The 20,572-nt window shown below is 41.1% G+C and overlaps 1 protein-coding gene across 4 annotated transcripts in view; it reads left to right on the plus strand.

Annotated features, from left to right (window-relative positions):
* Positions 1 to 3,741: 3,741 nt before the first annotated feature.
* USP4 (ubiquitin specific peptidase 4) overlaps positions 3,742 to 20,572 on the plus strand; it is a 76,093-nt gene continuing 59,262 nt past the window's right edge. For 2 of the 4 annotated variants that reach the window (XM_072651149.1, XM_072651159.1), the window contains exons 1-4: positions 3,742 to 3,978; positions 7,113 to 7,240; positions 18,648 to 18,778; positions 20,349 to 20,475. In XM_072651149.1, the coding sequence (XP_072507250.1) occupies positions 3,842 to 3,978; positions 7,113 to 7,240; positions 18,648 to 18,778; positions 20,349 to 20,475 (523 nt within the window). In that variant the 5' untranslated portion in view covers positions 3,742 to 3,841. The other 2 variants (XM_072651178.1, XM_072651168.1) reach the window with 2 other exon arrangements.

Consider the following 20,572-nt stretch of genomic DNA (forward strand, 5'->3'; position numbering starts at 1 on the left):
ATATTTGTGTACATACAAGTCCTTTCCCCTTTTCTCTGATCTCTTTGGGATATAGACCTAGTAGCAGTATTGCTGGGTTGAAGGGTATGTACAATTCTATAGCCGTTTGGGTGTAGTTCCAAATTGTTCTCTAGAGGTTGGACCAGTTCACAACCACAGTTGTATATAGTAATGTACGTAGTACATTAGTGTACCTATTTTTCTACAGAGGAAGAAAATTTTTAAAATTAAGCAAACTGCTCAATACAAAGATATATGCAATGTTCCACCTGCATGGATACCTCCTCCCTCTACTTCTACAAATAAGAAAAATGCATTTACTCATCTTTTCTTCAGTGCCAAACTTGGTTATTATAATTATATGGTGTTGCAGTTTTGGTTATTTCTCCCTCTGGACCCATTAATTCTACAGATGAAGAAACTGGAGCCTAAAGAAGGAAAATGACATGCCCAAGGACATATAGGTAGTAAACAGCAAAATTATATTTTGACCCCATATTTTGTTTCCAGATCTTGTACTGTTTCTTTTTTCCCCCAACATTCCCTTTTATAAGATTCTGAGTTCCAAATTTTTTTCTCCCTCCCTTACTTCACCCTCCCCAAGATGGCATGCAATCTGTTATAGGATATACTTGCAAATCTTGTACTCTATTATACTAGTCAAGTCAGCTATGACCTGAGAATGCTGCTAAGAAGAATCAAGGCAAGCCTTTGTTCCTCTCAGGCAGAGGTTCTTAACCTTTTCTGTGGAATAGACTCCTTTGGCTGTTTGGTGAAGTACATGTACTGCTGAAAGTCTGTCTTTAAAAAATTGAAGAAAATTCTAAATTTCAGTTTGTTGTTAGTGAAAGTAAAGATATAATTTCTCTCCCATCCAAGTTCCTGGACCCACTGAAATCTGTCTGTGGACCTGAGATTGAGAACCCATGATCTAAGAATCTGGAACTCCAGTGTTGAGGTGATCCTGTATATGTGATAGCAGCGATTCTTAGATTCTCACCCATAGTTTCTGTGACTTGTTGGATGCACGAACCCTGAGGTCAACACATTGGCCTGATTTGTAGACCCGAAGTCTCTTTATGTCCATTCCAGTTTCAATTAGAATGTGATCAGCTGCCCTGCAGAAGGAGGGTCATAAACCACATAAATCTCCAATTATAATGTTAATATGAGGAAAGTGCTTTGTATACCTTAAAGTACCACGTAAACCCATATCACTGTTATTAGGCTATCATGAAGCTCCCTGCTTGATATCTGGCTTATTGGTCAATCAGCTTCTGTGTGATTTCTTCCATTCCCAAAATTTGGATTTTTAAAAGAACAAGATACAACTGTCACATTATTCTTTGTAACCACTTCTAAATATCTCCAAAAGCTGATTAATATAGACTTTCTGAAATGTGCATTTAATTAGGTTTTGTCTTCATTTTTAGGAGCACTCCCAGGAATTTGTCCTTCTCACGAGTCTGTGGTTGCCATGATCAACAGGATGGAGGAGAAACTGATTTAGGAAGAAATTGGTGGCAAAAGAGCAGGGAGGTTGAGAGGTCCTTTCATCTCGGACACTTTCCTGGAACAGAGATTCACAACTGAGGCAGCAAACCCAATTCTTTTTCATCGTTATGTTAATAACAATATTGACAACTGATTTTTATAGAATGCTTTTTCACCATTTAAACTTTTCACTGTTTCACTAGAAAGTAGTTGTATTTTTGGGGGGTTGATGATACAGGCTATGCCATTTATAGTTATTATTTAGAAACATTACATTTATCCCTTTTTGAAAAGTTTAACATTTTAGTTTCTAATTGAATAGCTTTCTGGACTGATGATACCTTGGGTTCCATTCCATTGATTCGTCAGGGTTAGGGAGCCTAGGTTCAAATCCTGCTTCTCCCATTCGGTATTTGTCCTTCATGGTTGAACAGGACCAAAATGGCACTGCTATGTCAGAGTCAAGTGACAACTATCCAGCTGTGGATCAGACCAATATGAGCTGGGAATGTTCTACCACAGGTCGGGCACAAATAGTCCATGGGAACACTTGGAGTGGATTCTCTAAATTTGCCCATCCCAAATTTCATTTGAGCTACTTTAATTCTGCTTTGCTCATAGACCACAGCACTTTCTCTGATGAGAACATGCCATGCTGGGCAGTCCTGTGTCAGTGTCTTCCAGGTCACCCATTTATTACCCATAAAGAAGTGTTTAATTGTTCTTTATCTCCGTTTTCTCTCATGTGTGGAAGGCCTGAGAGGGTTGGGCTGCTAACTTTAAACTTTTTCAAACTTTTTGGTTTTAGGATTCCTTTACACTTTTAAACATTATTGAGGATATGCTAAAGAGCCTTTTTTAAAATGTAGCCTCTATCTTTGGTATTTGCCATATTAGAAACCAAAACACTTTAGTATTATGAAAATAGTTGTGATCTCAAGGACTTCTCTTTTTGAAAATCTCTGGTTTGGATGATTTTCCACTTCTCCTCAAGTTCTGTGTAATCCCCTGGGTTTTGCACCTTAAGTTTCTGTATTCCTAAAATGTGAGGGTTGGCTTTAGATGACCTCTGCCATCACCTGAGAACTCTCCCCAGTTCTAAGTGGCTGCCATCTTCTTTGAAATCCTAGCTCTCCTTCAGGCCCCGGTCAGCCTCCCTCCTCTAAGCAGGCCTCGGTGTCCCCCACAGCTGCCATTCCACTCTGGCTTTCATCGCACTTGGGGCACTTGTGTATAATGGTTCTGGGTTGGAGGGTTTTGTTTTTTGGGCTTATTTCTTCTGCTACATTTTAAGGTTCTTGAGGGTAGGAACTTCACTTTCTTTTTTTTTTTAAATCTGGTCCGTACCCAGGATTGCAGAAGAGGCTCGAGCAACGATAAACGAACGCCTGCATGTAAAACCCATTCATTTGTCCGCTTTCGAGCCAGCCTAAACTGGGCGCAGGAAGACGGTTGGACTTACAGGGGACACGGTCACGGGGGATCTTTCACGCGCGGTTATGGAGCCCGGTGTGCCAAGCCTTGGCTCACATCCAGAGGGGGGGTCCCTCGTCCCCCTCTCTCACCTCCGGCCCTTCCAACTCTTCCTCATCATCCCCTGGCAAAGGGCACGCGAGGCTCCTGCCAACATTGGGGGGCAGTCACATGCTGCGGGAAGGTGGGGGGGCAGACCCCGGCCCAGGAACAAAAGGAGGGCGTGTGTGGTTGTGAGCCCCAGCTCCCTTTGGGGGGTGCAGAAGCCGCAGAGCGCGGCGTGCCCGGCCCGGGATGGCAGGGGCGATGCCACGAGCGCAGGGGCAGGGCACGGGCGGCACGGGCAGCCTGCCGCTTTCTTTCTCTTTTCCCCGGCCACCCCGCTCGCAGCGGGAAGGGGCTTCGGGGGTGATCGGAGGCCGCAACCGTTACGGAAACACGCCCTAGGTGGCTCGGCGAAGGGGGGACCAAACTTGGGGGGGGCCCCTAGCGCCAGCTCTGGGGGGAAGGGAGAGAGGAAACGTCGGTTGGAGACCAGGAAGTAGCGGGGGTGGGGGAAGGCCGAGGAGCGGTTTGTGGGGGAGGGGCCGGGCGTGGCTCGCAGGCCGAGGCCGGGGTCGCCGCCCTTCCGCCCAGCCGCCCTGGCTGCGCGGTCCCGTTCTTGCGTTCTCTTCCGCCTTTCCCCCAGCCCCTCCCTAGAAGCGCGTGCCCGGCAGCGGGGCACGCGGACGGGGCGGGGCGCGTCGGGCGGACGCGCAGGGCGGGGCGCGGCCGGGGAAGGAGGCGGGGCGCGGCCGGCGCAGGGCGGAGCGCTCCGTGCGTGCGTGCGTGAGGCGCGTGGGGCGCGGCGCGGAGCGCGCTGTGCGCCAGGCGGATGTCCGGGCCGGCCGGGCCGGAGCTGGGGAAGGAGATGGCGGAAGGCGGAGGTTGCGGGCAGCGGCCGGACGCAGAGACCCAGAAATCCGAGCTCGGGGCCTTGATGAGGACGGCGCTTCAGCGAGGGGCGCAGTGGTGAGAGCCCGAGCCGCAGCCCCGGCGGGCATGTGGCCTGGCCCCGGCCCGGCCGCCGCTGCCGCGGTCCTCCCTGCCCGACCCAGGCCCTCGGCCCAGACGCGGCCTGCCGCTTCCCTTTCCGTCGCTCCCTCCCAGCCGCTGCCTTTCCTTCTGGCCGAGGCTAGTCTCGTAGATCCCCTTCCCTAGCCCAGCCCAGTCCCGTGGCCTGCCCGTGTTCCACCCCGGCCCAGGCCTGGCTCCGGAGTCTTCTCCATTACCCTCCCCCTGCCTCATCCACCGACCCTTCGTTCCCTTGTCCCCAGCCCCGGACGGCCCCCAGAGGCCTTTTGTCCTCCCTTCCCCAAGTCCAATGAGGCTCTTACGATCCCGCCCTAAATCATTCCCTTCTGCTTCCTCCGCCCTTTTCCGGGAAGCCTCTTACCCTGATCCTTCTCTAACCTAGTGCCTGACACTTAGTGGGTAGGCATGTAGCAAATGCTTGTCGCCTTCCTCCTTCGACACGCCCCACGTTTCTTTCCTGTTCCTCTCGAAGGTTTCACATCTTCGCTTGTCATGTTCTGGATCTTCAGTTTCCTTATTTTCCCTTATCTTTCCCTATCCCAATCCCTCCAGCTGAGTAATTTTGGACCCTTTAACGTTGAAACTTCTCTGGGAGGTGCCGTATTGCAGAGGGTAGTAACCCTCCGTTTCTGTGGCATGAGCACCCCGGAGGAAAGTAGCTTTGAGGGGAATTTTGAAGGGAGTGTTTGAGGAACTGGGTGCTGAGTAATCATAAACTGGTGCTCCTGGGAGTGGGAGCTGGAATAACCAGAGGTAGTAGGAATGAAGAAACTTCTTTAAAAGGAGGGCGTGGGGAAAGATGAAAGAGGATGTCTCTACCACTTGATTGGTTGAGGACTTAGAAGCCCAAGACAAGTAACTTGCATTAGTGGAAGGATTGTGGGAACTGTGAGGTGTTTTGGAGAGAGAATTGGTAAAATTCTCAAAAATAATTTTGGCAACTACATTTTGGAGTTGGAGAAGAAAGTGTCCAGGAAGCAATATTGAGTTGTGTTCTAGATATCAAGTGACCAAGGCTTACGTTGGGATTGATGATTGGGTTTTTTAGAGGAAGAAATGGAGCCATGAGTTCTCATGGTCCTGATGGTGTAATGGATGGATGATGGTATGACCAAATGAGGTAATATGTACTGTGCTTTGCAAATCTTAAAGCACTATACACACTGTTTAAAGGCTAGCTGTTTTAAGAACAGCTTTTAGCTGTTATTAGCTTTGACTGATGAAGAGCTAAATATAAAGCTCAAGTTTTGTCAGTAAAAAGGAATGGAAGTGATGTAAGATTGAGAGTGTGAATATGTCTTGCACACATTGGGTGTGTGTGTTGGGCTGGACTTGTAATTTAAAGTGTGTTGTGGATATTTTCTTACCAACAAAGAGAGTTCAGAGAATTGTCTGGAGCTTTTAGAATTTAGGTGACTTGCTCACGGTCACACTGCTAGTAAGTGTTGGTGGCTGGATGCCTTTCCCCCTCTCCTTTTTTCTGACTCCTTGGCTTTCCATCTATCTGTTGGCTCTCAACCCACAGCCACACTGCCCATCACTTTGCACTTAATGAGTTTGTTGAATTGACTGACATGATGTAAAGTAATAGGTAAGTTAGAGAATTTGCAGTGCGCTGTTAGCTCAGAGTAGCACCACCAAACCAAGCTAGCTTCAGGGATAGGTACATTTAGAAGGTGTTTGTGTGGTGATAATTCAGAAGAGATTCTAAAGACAAAAAGACCCTGGAGAGTTAGAAGGTGAACCAAGGGATGCCATTGTTTCCTCGAGAAAAGGAAATTTATTATGTTAACAAAACCCTGAATTTTGAGTAGCATTTTGATGAGGCTTGTGAGGAAATAGATAAGATCTTTCTAAAGCATGCCCTGCATCATACTGTTAGAATCACACAAAAATTTTTTAAATGCAGATTTTCCTTTTTCAGAAGAAGTGAATGAGGTGGTTAGGATGACAGGCAAAGTACGTTACATTTATTATACATTTATTCATTTTCTGCTCTCTGCTAGAGCATTGTGATAAACAATAGAAGGGATGTTCAAAATTGATGTAGAAGACAGACCCTTCCCTCATATAGCTTCTAGTTTAACCAGACATTAACACTTCCAAACACATTGGGGAGGAACTTCAGTAGGACCATAGCAGTGTCCTAGCCTTCATTGCCTGACACACAAAAAAACTGATTACAGAATAATGCATTTGAGGTTATTTAATCATAAAAATTATTCATTACTTTCTAGAATATACGTGTGTCACAATTCAAGTAGGAGGTTAGAAAGCTGAAGTTTGGTAGTGCATGCTAAACTTTACCATTGTATGACCTGAATTTGCTTGGAGAATTGTATATGAGGATCTGATATAGTTCCATCTATACGGTAGTTACTGTTAGTTGATTGACTGTATTAGTGAAAAAGGAATACAGGAATGTACTAGGTTTTCACTGATCTAGGTGGATGAAAATAGTTCTGTGGTTTCAATTTCTTCCCTGAACTCATTAGCTTTCCATAAATCCTGGGGGATATACCTCAGAAACTTGTGTTTTGCAGCTCTACAGAGTTTTTTCCCTCCACATTTAGTTGTAATATTTATTGAAAATGCTTAAAACACACACATGCCCCAGATTTGCTAAAATTTCCCTAACTATAAAAAGTAGCAGATTGAATGTAAAATGATAATTATATAGCTTGGCAAGAGGAAGGGAGCACAATTGGCACATTTCTATAAATACTAAACGCCTTACTTAATGCAGCATGTTCTATTTGAATGAACTTGAAGGGCTATCAGAAATATTACAGTACAGTTAAGCTTGCTGAAAAATAGAGACTTATTGCTGCTCACATTTGCAAAACAACTTTTATATATAGATCAGGGTAGAAGATTACCTTGAATAAATACTTCATTTTAAAATCCCAAATTGGTCTCATTTTGTTCATCTCAAGCCCCAAATTTCTTCTTTTTGGGATAGCTTGGAGAAATGACTGTGAATTCATATTTATGGAGTACATATGCATTGGAGAAGCTTTTGCCTCTTGAGCTTTTCTGCGTGCGTCAAAAAATTTTGTCTACTTTTCCAGGTATCTGATTGACAGCCGGTGGTTCAAGCAGTGGAAGAAATATGTGGGCTTTGATAGCTGGGATATGTACAATGTGGGTGAAAACAACTTATTTCCTGGCCCGATAGATAACTCCGGACTTTTTTCAGGTAAAATGTTAAATTGCTTGTTGGAGTGTTCAAGCAGGACAGTAGAACGAGAGAGTGTTTGCTACCAGTAGCATTTACCTTATGAGCCAGATTTCCTTTGATTTGGATATATATGGAAATGATGCTCATATGAAAGGTTGGAAATTGATGCTTATGGTCGTACGTAGGGGAAACTTTGTCAGAACTTCAGGAGGAAATTGAGCTGCTGTTTTCTGGCTGAATGGAATGGACAGCTTTTAAATTTTTCCTTTTTCCTTTCACCTACTTAATCCAGCATTATATTTTCAGGGGAGTGGAAAGGATAGAAAATAAACTAAAACCTTTGAAAATTGCACCTGAAAGCCTGTCCTTGGGGAACTATAGTTTTCTGAGTGAACTGCTTTCTAAATGGGACAAATGGCCAGGTCAGTTGTCATTATTAGAACCTTCCTTATCTCTGCCTCTTAGGTGAAAAAACAGAGGCAGTAAAACTAGTGTGGTGACAGAAAGCCCACATGGAAGCCAGGCTAATGAGTTTGAAGCAATGGATTGGCCAGAGCCAAAGTTACAGAAGATAGACCATCCAAAGCATCCCATGACCTCATCTCCCAGCTGAATAAATTATGTGAAGATTATGTCTTTTTTTGATATTTAGATTCTATTTGAAGTCTTTTTGCATGTGGAAGTGAGAAATATTCATGTTGGGCAGCATTGAGATATATTTGAAGAGCTAGATTTGGGGACAGGATACCTGAGTTTAAATTCCAGCTTTAACACTTACAAGCAGGTCATTTAACTTTTCTCAGCCTTAGGTTCATTATCTGCAAAATAATGATGATAAAGCCTCATAGAGTTGTGACTGAAGTATTTTGTAAACCATAAATGTTATATAAATGTGAGCCAGGAAGTCAGAGGAAGGCTTGACTTGTGGGAGCAGTCATTTGGAAGTGATATTTGGCAATTCCAAAACCAGTGTTTTTTAGGGGAAGGTTTCGCAGTTCTTTTTTATTTTATTGGTTCCCGTTTATAAGGAGTGATGATAAACCGCTGATCCAGAGGTCCCAAGAGGGTCAGAACTGTTACATTGTGTTCATACTTAGCTACTTTCTTTAAAAAAAATTTTTATACTGAAATTAACAAAACACCAAATAAAATGAGCATTTCCATATGAAACTGTAACTCTCTTATGTACACTTTGTTTTTCCTTTTAAGTAACTTTCAGAGCTGCCTTACACGTCTTTGTCCTTCTGGCCTCTTTTGTGCTTTTTAAATAAATGCTTCAGTAATCTTTGTTTTCTTTTTTCTTTTTCTTTTTGCCATCCTCATTGATATCCCTAGTCTCCCTCTTATCTAATCTGTCTTCTTTTCCCCCCATGAGAAAAAAGAAAAACCAGACCTTTGAAATAAATACACACGTCCAAGGTAAACAAATTCCCGAGTTGGCCGTGTTTGAAAATGTCTTATTCTGGACCTTGAGTCCATTACCTCTGTCAGGAGGTGGGAACATGCTTCATCAGTTGGGAAATTGTGATTGGTCATTTGGTGATGATGGTTCTTAAATCTTTCCAAGTCATTTCTCCAGTGTTATTGTATGAATTGTTCTCTTGTTTCTGTTTACTTCATCCTGCAGTCAGTTCACATAAGTCTTGTTTTTCTGAAAATGTCTTTTTTTGGTTAAGTTTTTTGTTCATTTTAAACTTAAATACAAAACGAGCAAAGAAAAAAGAACATTGTCATGTACATAGCAGAATGTAAGTGAGGAGTCAATATAAAACAGTATATTTCCATTTCAAGAAAGCCTGTGTAACAAATACTGCACATTGTTTTCAAAGCTGCAGAGATTTTCTTTGCTTCCTTAGAGGTTTTCTTTTGTTCTCTGCTGTGCTCTCTTTATTCCCCCTCATGCTCTGAAGAAGGCTATAATTAAATGTGGAGACACACACCTACATAGATATCTATAAACATACACATTTATACACACATACATATATATGCAAGACTGTAGTGTGCATATTTCCCCTTGTCATCTTTTTCTCTGAAGGTGGATGGCATCTCTTTCATATGTCCAAGCCTTTCCACGTTTTCCTAAATCAGCCAGCTCATCATTTCCTACACCACAGCGATATTCCAGTGCAATCACATTCTGAGAGATTGTCTGTGAAAGTATTTTTCCCAGTTTTGTGCATTCTTTCTATTCTTGACTGCTTCAGTTTTATTTATACAAGAAAATTTTAAGATAATCGAAATTATCCTTTTTACACTTCAACAACGTTGTCACCTTATGGTATAGTTTAAGGTCTGATACTGCCTAATTTCCTTCCTTTTCATCTTTTTTCCCTAGTTTCTTTGAAATTATTGACCTTTCATTCTTCCAGATGATCTTTGTTACTTTTTCTAACTTAGATAATATCTTTAGTAATTGAATTGGGATGACATTGAGTACATAGATTAGTTAGGTAAAATTGTCATTTTTTTATTACATGGGCTTTACCTACCTGTGAATAATAAATGTTACTCCAGCTATTTAGATCTGATTTTATTTGTATAAAAAGTGTTTTATGCTTGTGTTCATATTGTTCCTGTGTCTTTTTTGGCAGGTATACTCTCAGATACTTTATGCTGTCTAGTTATTTTAAATGGTCTAAAATAATATTGAATGATAATTCTGACACGTAATACAGTTTTTCTATCTTAAACTTTGTCCGAGATCATGATTACTACCCCTGCTTTTTTTTTTTTACATGATAAATTTTATTCTTGCCCTTTATTTTATCTTTGTGGGTATCTCTCATTTTTATTGGGTTTTCTGAAAGCAACATATTGTTGGATTACAATTTTTGATCTATTATAAATTTCCATTTTATGGGTAAGTTTATTCCATTCCCATTCTGATCTGTTGTATATTTTCTTTCTTCCCATCTTTCCTCACTGTCATCACCCTATTTCTCCTCATTTCTCTACTTCTACTAACTACCTTGCTCTCCTATTCCTTAACCTACCTATCTCTCTAAGAGTCCCTCCCTTATTCTCTTCCCCCTGCCCTATCCCTCTTGTCCTTTTCTTTCTTTCTGACTTCAGAATACTTTCATAACCTTTTAGATATAAATATATTGTTCCATCTTTGACCCATTCCCAGTGAGAGGATTAATTCTTTCTTTTATGCCTCGTTTGTATGAGATAATTACTCCTTTTTATCTCTTCCTACATCGTTTTTTTTGAATCACACCATCACATGCAGTTCAGTCCAAGTCTTTCTTTCAGCCTGCCCAAATGGTGACCACAGTCATAAGAGCACAGACATTTTCACGTATAAGAAGTAAACAATCTGACCTTGAGTCTCTTATAATTGATCTTTAATATTTATCTTATATTTCTCTTGAATCATATGTCCAATTTTCCATTAAGTTCTCATATTTTTTTCACAAATATTGAAAATCTTTCAGTTCATTAAAATCCATTTTTTCTCCCCATTCAGGATTATACTTAACTTTGCTGGGTAAGTTGCCCTTGGTCATAACTCCAGCTCTTTTACTTTGCAAAATACAGCGTTCCAAGCCCTGCGGACCTTCAGTGGAGTAGCTGCTAGGTCTGTGTAACCCTCAGTACAGCTCTGTGATATTTAAATTGTTTTTTTCTTGTTGCTTGGAATATTTTGCCCTTCACCTGGGAGCCTTGATATTCCTGTAAGTTTTCCTCCTGGGATCTCTTGTAGGTGGTAATCAGTGGATTTTTTTCTGTTTCTGCTTTGCCTTGTTCTAGATTCTAGGGCATTTTCCTTGATAATTTCTTGTATTGTATCAAGATTCTTAATTGTAATTTTATGGTAGTCTGACTGTTCTAATATTATTTCTCCTCCATATCAGCTTTTCTGATGAAGTGTTTAGCATTCTTTTCTATTTTTTCATTCTTTTGATTTTGTTTTATTATTTCTTGGTGTCTTTAGAATGTCATTAGCTTTCCCTTGCCCAATTCTAGTTTTCAAGCAATTATTTTCTTCCTTAAGTTTTTGATTCTTTATTTCAAATTAGTTGACTTTTCATAATTTTCTTGATTTTCTTGGATTGCTCTTTTTTTGCTAATTTTTCCTCAGTCTCTCTTATTTGATTTTTAAAGTCTTTTTCAAGTACTTCCAAGAAATCTTTTTTGAGCTTGGGACCATTTGATGTTTCTTATTGAAAAAAGAGTGGCATTTTTAGCTCCATTATCTTCTTCTGAATATGAACCCGATCTTCCTTAACCCCATAGTAGCTATTTTTGGTTGGATTTTTTTCTCTTTTGTGTGCTCTTTTTTATTTTATTTGATTTTTCTTTTAGCAGCTATTAGTTTTTTCAAGCTCTAGTCCCCAGGTGTGGGGAAAGATGCTGAGCTTCAGGTCTTTTTTTTCCCCCCCAAATTTACTAATTTATTTGTTTTCAGTTTTCGACAATCATTTCCATAAGTTCCAAATTTTCTACCTCTCCTTCCCCCTTCATTCCCAGGACGCAATCTTGTATGGGTTCTACACATGCATTCCTATTGAACACATTTTCACATTAGTCATGTTGCAAAAGAAGAATCCAAATGAATGGGAGAAACCGTGAGAAAAACAAAGCATAACAAAGGAGAAAATAGTTGGCTTCATTCTGTGCTCTGACTCTGTTGTTCTTTCTCTGGATGTGGATGGCATTTTGCCTCAGCACTCCTTTGGAAATAAATGTTTTAGGTCTTTGCATTGCTGTGTAGGGGTAAGTGTATCAGAAACAGTCCTAGCTCACTGAGGCTGTTACTGTGTATAGTGTTCTCCTGGCTCAGCTCACTTCACTCAGCATCAGTTCATACAAGTCTTTCCAAGTTTTTCTGAAGTCCCTGTTTGTCATTTCTTATAGCACAATAGTAATCTATTACATTCATATACCACAGCTTGTTCAGCCATTCCTCAATTAATGGGCATCCCCTTGATTTTCAGTTCTTGGCCACCACAAACAAAAAGAGCTGCTATAAATATGTTTGTACACATGGGTCCTTTTCCCATTCTTATGATCTCTTTGAGATACAGCCCTAGAAGTGGTATTTCTGGGTCAAAGGGTATGGCATATTTTTATAGTCCTTTGGTCATAGTTCCAAATTGCACTCCAGAATGGTTGGATCAGCTCACAACTCCACCAACAATGAATTAGTGTTCCAAGTCTCCCACATTTATCATTTTCCTATTTTGTCATGTTAGCCAATCTGGAGGTATGATGTGGTACCTCAGAGTTGTTTTGATTTGCATCTCTCTAATCAATAGTGATTTAGAGCATTTTTTTATATGACTATAGAGAGCTTTAATTTCTTCCTTAGAAAACTGCCTGTTCATATCCTTTGACCAGTCATCAATGAGGGAATGGCTTGAGGGCTTTCTTATGTTATTTTCTGAGGTTAGTCCCAGGGCTAAACCTTGCACTCTCCACTCCTAAGTAAGGGCTAAGGCCCCAACCACAAATGCTGCCAAAGCTCTTGGTCCTTGCAGTCCATCCAGTGGCTGGAAACTACAGCTGTCCTCCCTGCCCTGGAGTTGAAACCAGGTACTCTGCCCTCCTACAAGTGCCCACAGCAGGCAGGGTCCCTGCCCCTCTGCTACTGCTCTTATCAGACATGTTAGCTTCTTCTCCCCGCAGCGACAGCCATGGCCACGGTCATAGCTAAAGCCCCAGATATGTCTGGTGAGCACAGCTGTGCTTGGAGATCCTCAAACAGTGGAAGGTCCTGCAGTCTTCTCCTCAGCCTTCTCACCCCTTCTGTTGGTGACATAAATGTTCCCAAGGCTGAGACTGCCTTTCACCCTCCAAGTACCCCTAGGGCTTGTTGTTTGTAGATTCCTTAGGGTCAACCTGGAGGTGTTTGTACTTACTCTGAATGAGATACTGCTTTTGACAAGGAATCTGATACAAGGTCTTCATGCTGTTGTTTGCTCAGTTCCCGGGTTGATGGGAGTGGTTTTGGAATACAAAATTAAAGTTAGGAAACTTGGAAGAAAACTTCATTCAGTGTGCACGGATTTCTTTGTATGCATGAATGTACACATATGCATGCTCATATATTTTCCCTCTTTCTTTTTTCCTCTGTTCTTTCTCCTGGTCTCTTTTAAACCAAGTCCTTGTGATAAGGCAAGTACTTTATCCTTCTCCCTCTCCATTCACCTCTGCCTAAGAAATGGAGAATGGAAATTTATATTTTGAAGTCATGGTGTGGTTTTAGCAGTGGGGGGCCAGCAGCATGCTCTAGGAAACTGCTTTGAGAATCCCAATTTAATCTCTCCCTTGATTGCAGTATCATAATATAGTGTGTTAGTGAAAACAGTTTGCTGTATTCTGGCTAGGGAGTTTGACATCAAGTGTGGCTGACTGAACCCCAGCCAGAGTGAACTGAATTTGGCATTTTCATTATCCACAATATTTGAATAAATGAAAAATAATGTATTAAATGCTTACTGTGTGCCAAGAACCATGCTGAGCATTGGTGATAAAAAGACAGTCCACTTTCTTAAGGAATTTACCTTGTAATGGGGAAGGGTTGCCTGAACTGAGGGCACTTTGAATAAGAAAACTGTAGGGATACTAAGTGGCATCACCGTGGTATAGATTGAAACATTCTATCCAGGAAACAAGACAGGATTGGTTATGATTCCTAGTTTCAGAACGGGAGTGGGGGAGGGGAGCAGGATACTTTCAAAGTAGGTGGAGAGGATATGAGATGGCCTGGGAATAGGAAATGAAGCAAAGCATATTGGGGGCTTCTCTGAAATAGGAAATGCAGCCACCAGCTAGGAGAGCAGGGGCCCCAGGAGAGAAGTGTGAGAGATGAAAGGGTGGAACCCTTAAAGGCATGGTCTCTCATGTGGGCAGTTAGTCCTCCTGTGAAGAGATAACCAGAGAATAGGGAATAAAATGAGACTCCCCTACACAGTAGCAGTTGGTGGATAATTAGGGTAAAAATTCATTTCTTACCTATTAGTAGAAGAAATGCTTGAAATGTAGTTGAGATTTTTTTGCATGACCATGCATCAGACTCATTGCTGAATGATTGTCCTACAGACAAAAGGATGTCAAATTAAAGGTAGTCACATTAGTATACCACCACATAATATGAGAACTGCTTATGTTAAAAAACAATCACAACAGCGACACAGTAAGTGCACAGAAAAGAAATCAGAAAGGCAGCAGGACAGATGGTCATTTTGTTCCTTCTATTGATTCAGGTGATTAGAGAGCTGATTGTCAACACTTTAGCTGCTGTTGCTCCAATCGTGCTGTGATTCTTGTATTTGTGTATGTCCTCCATACAGGTTCCATCCAATTCAGTGCAACAGATAGTAAATTTATAATATTATTTGAAATAAAATCAAGTTGTAAATAGTTTAGATGTTATGACTTTATTTGGGATTCATTCCCATCACTACTTGTTAACATGATGTTTTTAAGTTTGTGAATTAAAAATTATTAAAAATTATGAATTTAAAATTTTTTAAAAGAATAATACTGTGCATAATTTTTTGTATACTTCACACTCATGAAGAAGAATAAATGAAATATTTTGAGCTCTTCAGTGCCAACATAAATGCCAACATAAACAGAATCAGTTATAGTGTTACTGTATCAAGCAAACATTTAAGAACTTATGGTTCAGAGAAAGCCTCTTTGAAAAAGAACGTGCTATGGATATGAAAGGACATACAGATGGTGTATTCCTTGGAGCCATTGCTCCCAATTTTCTCAAAACCTTAAGTTCTATTGTGCTTGTCTTGCTCTGCCCTTATGGAGAATTCTACTGCTTCCATCTTCTGGGTAGATGTGAGAATTTTCAGAGCAGGAGGAACTGAACATAAAAAGTAGGTCAGATAGAAATTATTGAATTATTCACGGTGAATTTCAATTACTGAATTTTTCACTGATCATTGAGGAGTGCAACTACCTGGGATATGGGGAAGAAGGGACTCCCCTTTAATGGTTCCCTCTTTCCAATGCTTAGTGTAGTGCTTGGCACATGGGAAGGCCTTAATAAATGCTTATTGACCTCAAGGATAAAATATAAACTTTCTAGCCTGCCATTCAAGTTCCTCTACAGTCTGACCCCAATCTCTGTCTACCTTTCTCACATGCTATTCCTCTTCATTCGTTCTAAGGTCCAGCTGAACTAGGTGATCCCCTTATTCCGCCCTCTGTCTTAATTTTTGCCTGTTGAAATCCTCTTCCTTCAAGGCACACCTCAGCCCCTAGCTGTTAGGGATCTCTCTTCTTAAATTTTATTCAGAGCACTTTGGATCTCAGCCTTGGTTTCATCACACTTAGCTTCGTATCAGTCAGCATCATTTTTCATTTTTGTATTATTAGAACTTAACAAAAAGACCTTACACATAATATTGTTGAATTGAATATAGCCTCTTCTTTCCTCCCCCATCTTATAGGAAAAAGTAAAAGTAAGTAAGAACTGAAGCCCAAAGGGAACTCTGCTCAGGATTTCACAACTAAGTGCAAGTTAAGTGGCCAGAGGAGAAGGCACCAAAAGGGAGAAAGGACTAACTTTAACCATTGCTTAGAAAACCCCCTGCTATTTGGGGGTGGGGGGGTAGGGTAGGCTTATGTATTTCAGGTGGTGTTCACACTGCTTCCCTTGCTGCTTTGATCCGATTAGTACAGGGCATTTCTTCATCTGTGCAGTGAAATATAACTTCGCAAATATGGACCAGTTCATACAGTAGCTTTCACACTTATTTTGATAATCTGCAGTGCCTCTCTTACTTATTCTCAGTGTGAGGATAAGGGCCTTTGTGCAGGCTCTTCCCAGGCCTGAAATGCACCACTTCTTCCTGTATCTGTTAGAATTCTTATTTTCTTTCAAAGCTCAGTTGAGGCACTCTCCCCCATACTTCTCTTCCCCCCCCCTTTTTGCCTTTCAGTTTTCAACATTGACTTTTATAAGATTTTGATTTCCATATTTTTCTCCATCTCTCCCCACCCCTCTGCCCAAGACGGCAAGCAGGCTGGTATAGGTTATACATGTACAGTCATATTAGAGGCAACTAGTATTGTGCAGGAGTCAGGAGAGCCTGAGTTCAAATCTCACCTTAGACACTTGACACTCATTAGCTGTGTGACCTTGGGCAAATCACTTAACCACAATTGCCTCATCCTGGGTCATCTCCAGTCATCCTGATGAATATCTGATCAATGGATTCAGATGGCTCTGGAGAAGAAGTGAGGCTGGTGACCAGCACTGCCGTCCCTCACTCAAAAAAACACAGTCAAGTGCAAGTCATGTCATTATTTCTCTAATGGCATGGTCTTTGGCAACGAAGGATCAACACACAACAATCATATTAAATATTTCCACATTAGAATCAGAACCAAAGGGAAAAATCTTGAGAAAGAAAAAGACAAATAAATGTGAAAATAGTATACTTTGATCTTTATTCAGACTCCATAGTGCTCTCTGTGGATGTGGATGGCATTTTCCGTCATGCGTCTTTTGGAATTGTCTTGGATCCTTGTATTGCTGAGAAGAGCTGAGTCTCTCATGGTTGATCATTAAATAGTGTTCAGGCACTCTGTTCTGCAACAAATCTTTCCTCATTCCCTCAGTTGTTAGTGCTTTCCTTATTAAAAGGACCTTGTGCCAATTTCATGTATATTTTGTACATACTTATCTATATGTTGTACGATACCGCTTATTTGTACATATGTATGTCTATACACACACGTATTCCATGAGCGACAAAATTCCAATGTGTAACAAAAATCATTGAGACAGAGCTCCAGGCATGATCAGTCAATTTATTAGGAATGCCAGTAGTCCGATTTGGTTCAAGATCTTCCTCATAGTCACCCCTCTGCTTGAGAAAAAATTGCTTTTATAGCCATTGAGACAGTATCAGAAATAGAATGAGGATGTACAATCCCATGATCACTCAGTTCCAGAAGTGAGGAAGTCTTATGATTGGTTAAGGGAAATGTTTGTCAATCGTAGCCACTTAGTCAACAGGCCTTTTACAGGTCATTAGCTACAGGTCATCAATTACAGGCTGTCAGTCGTAGGCCATCTCAGCAGGGACTTTCCAAAGGTCACAGGACCCTGTCAGCATCTCAGGGCTTTCCGCAGATCAGAAGACTCTAGCCTAGTGTTTGACCAGCAGTATTCTAGGGTCCAGGGAAGTTGCGGTTTTCAAATAAAAGTCCTCAGGGAGTGATGGAAGTGATTCACAGGGGTAAAGGAGTATCGCTGAGGCTTATGAAGTTTATTTCAAGCAACATACTTAAGAGTGTGGGAGGGGGGCATTGCTAATACAATGTGTTCTTAACCCAAACCAGTACATGTTCTTACAACAGGCTTAATTAACAGAGCATGAATCTATTTGATAAATCCAACACAATACAATCATCAGTACATAATGGGAATAATTCATTGTCTACATAACTCTTATTTTTACAGCATTAACTTAATCATACAACTCTGATTCACTGATACTCTTTAAATCACAATGACCCAAGCAAATACTGATTAAATTGAGTAGGGATATCAGAATTATCTTCTCAGTGCTTATTTATGTATGTGCTGTATATGCACACACAGCTGCTTGCTTTTCTATGTACATGTCTCCTCAGATAACACACCAGTTTGATGGCAGGTACTCTTTCATCTTTGTCTTCGTATTCCTGTCATCCAGCACACCTATCTGTCCCTGGCATGGAGCTGGCATTTACTGCTGGCACTTGGATTTTGTATGTATTTTGAAGTTTGTGAATGCTGTACATAAGCCCCTTGTTTGACCCTCACGACCCTGTGAGATGGGCTTTACCTCTGTTATTCCCGTTTTACAGACGAGGAAACTGAATCTCCGAGAGGTTCGGTGATTTGTCAGATGTTGGTAAGAGTTAAAGGTGGTCTTGAGCACTATCTCCCCTATACCACAATCAGTTTATCTAATGTAAGACTTCCAGCATCTCTAGCCATCATAGCCTGAGGAGGTAGGGGTAGAAGATGGATACTGTAGTCTGGTCTTCAGACCAGGGAGGAGTGGTCTTCACCAGTTCTTGCTGGTGATGTCTTCCATCTTGAGTTGGACAGTGTGTTTGAGTTACTTATGGATTGTTGACTCCTTTTAAGACTTAAGGTTTTGTTTCAATTTAAAAATTCTATTTTATGAAGACTATGTGGGAACCTACTTAGATGATGATGATTGTGGTGGCTTTATGAAAAGACATGGATGTTTGTCACATTCATAATTTTAAAAATTGTTTTAAAGAAGCATACACAAGAATCACTTAGTACGAGTGAAGACATGGAGCCCAGATTCAATTCACATGAGTGGAGAAAGTCACAGGTTTATCAGAGTATCCAGAAGTCAGTTGAAACATACTCTTTCTGAGGACTTCACATCTCATGATTTTTTGTTTTTCTTCTTTTTCTTTTCAGATCCTGAAAGTCAAACCTTAAAGGAACATTTAATTGATGAACTGGACTATGTATTGGTTCCTACGGAAGCCTGGAATAAATTAGTGAATTGGTACGGCTGTGTAGAAGGGCAGCAACCTATAGTCAGAAAAGTGAGTGCTTTGTACCGTTGTGTTTGTGCAGCCTCTTCTACTGTGTGGTATTTCTGTTCTTTAGTTTGCTTGGAGGACGAAAGTGCCTGCTTGTGCTGGATTCAAGTTGAGCTAAACAGACTTAATTGGGCTGAGTGAAAGTGCTTTTTTCCTTTGACTTTCCACTCCTACGCATCTGGAAGTGATTCCAGATTCAGCTTTTTTGGGGGAAGAGGAGAGTTGTAAAAGTGGACAGTAGCAAAAGTAGCATCGTTATTATTGTCGGTGAGACTGGCATCAGAACAGCATGACTGCTGTTTAGTTTATGGTAAGGACAGCATTCATCTAAGCATATTTTGTAGCCTAGACGTAGGAGAGCTATAATAGTGAAAGGTCCGTTTGCAGTAAATATTTCAATATTTTACACCTCATTTCCCTTAAAAAATTCAGGTGCTTATTTATATATTTCATTGACTGGACTTTGGGCAACACCCATGAACATTTCTAAAGCCAAGATTTTACAACCAGAGAAAGTTTGAACTTCTGGGGAAGCTGATTCCTGTGGTTCAGTAGTCCTGTTCTTTAGGAAGGCCTGGTGCCTCAGTATGTGCCATGACTTCCACCAAGGCTAAGTCTCTCACAGAGATCCGTACATTTTGAGGGCTTCTGCATTTTTCACTTTTGCTTTATTCCAACATAGGAGAATTTCTATCACTCCAGTGCCACCTGATGTTTTTGTGTTGTGCAAGTCTCTTGGCTCTGCATACTTTGTATATTCCCTTTCTAACAAGGTAGGAAAGCAGAGCAGCAGTTAGACCAGGCTGGTCAGAGTCACCACTTGGAGAGAGGAATAGCTTTTTCAGCAGCTGGAAACCTGGGATCTTTGAGTAGGTTCTCGAGGAAGGCTGAGTAGTCAGCAGGAAGACAAACAGTAGGTGGTAGTCTGATTTAATTTCATATACCTTGTACTCTATGATAGTAGCTTTGACAGTAGGCATTATCTTGAACATTTTGTAAATATGTTCAGACTTATAAGCCCTGAGTATGCCCCTTATTTGGTATGTGACTCAGTAGCTAACTTTATAGGCACATTTGATGATGCTTTGTTTTTGTAATCATTTTATTTGTAACAGAAACAAATTCATTTTTGAACCATTGTTATGTGGTAGATGTCTCTTTACTATGTTAGTAACATATACATAAAGTTTACTTGTTTTAAAGTAGACTGGGTAAAGTTCAGGGCACCTAGCTTTGGCTGACAGCAAGGAAGAGTCCTGTCCAGAAGCTAACCTGACCTTCCATTGTAGCCTGTGGACCCTTGTCATATCTACTTTATCTTTTAGGAAAAAGTACCTCTTTGGTACTGGCTATGTGAAGGCAGTGCATTCTTTTTCATTTCCTGGTAGAACCTAACCTGTGGGGTAGACTTTCTGTTGGTGTTTTGGACAGTGTCTTTTATTTTAATCTGTAGATCTGGTTGCCTAGCCACTCAGGGAAGGCGATTCTTATGTTTCAGTGTTAACCTATTGACTTGCTCTTCAGTTTCTGTGTGTATAGCGTCTCTCTTTCACCTTGATTCCTCTTGTCATAGGTTGTGGAACATGGCCTGTTTGTCAAACACTGCAAAGTAGAGGTTTATTTGCTGGAACTGAAGCTCTGTGAAAACAGCGACCCCACCAATATGCTGAGTTGCCATTTCAGCAAAGCAGATACCATAGGTGAGCATCTAATAAGCTGGGCTTGGTATGTAGGAGGGTTAGGGTTAGGGAATGAGTGGGAGTGAAGTTTCTCCCCCTTTACAGTCTTTTCTTTATT

The sequence above is a fragment of the Notamacropus eugenii genome, chromosome 1, assembly GCF_028372415.1.
Source record: "Notamacropus eugenii isolate mMacEug1 chromosome 1, mMacEug1.pri_v2, whole genome shotgun sequence".
Taxonomy (NCBI): domain Eukaryota; kingdom Metazoa; phylum Chordata; class Mammalia; order Diprotodontia; family Macropodidae; genus Notamacropus; species Notamacropus eugenii.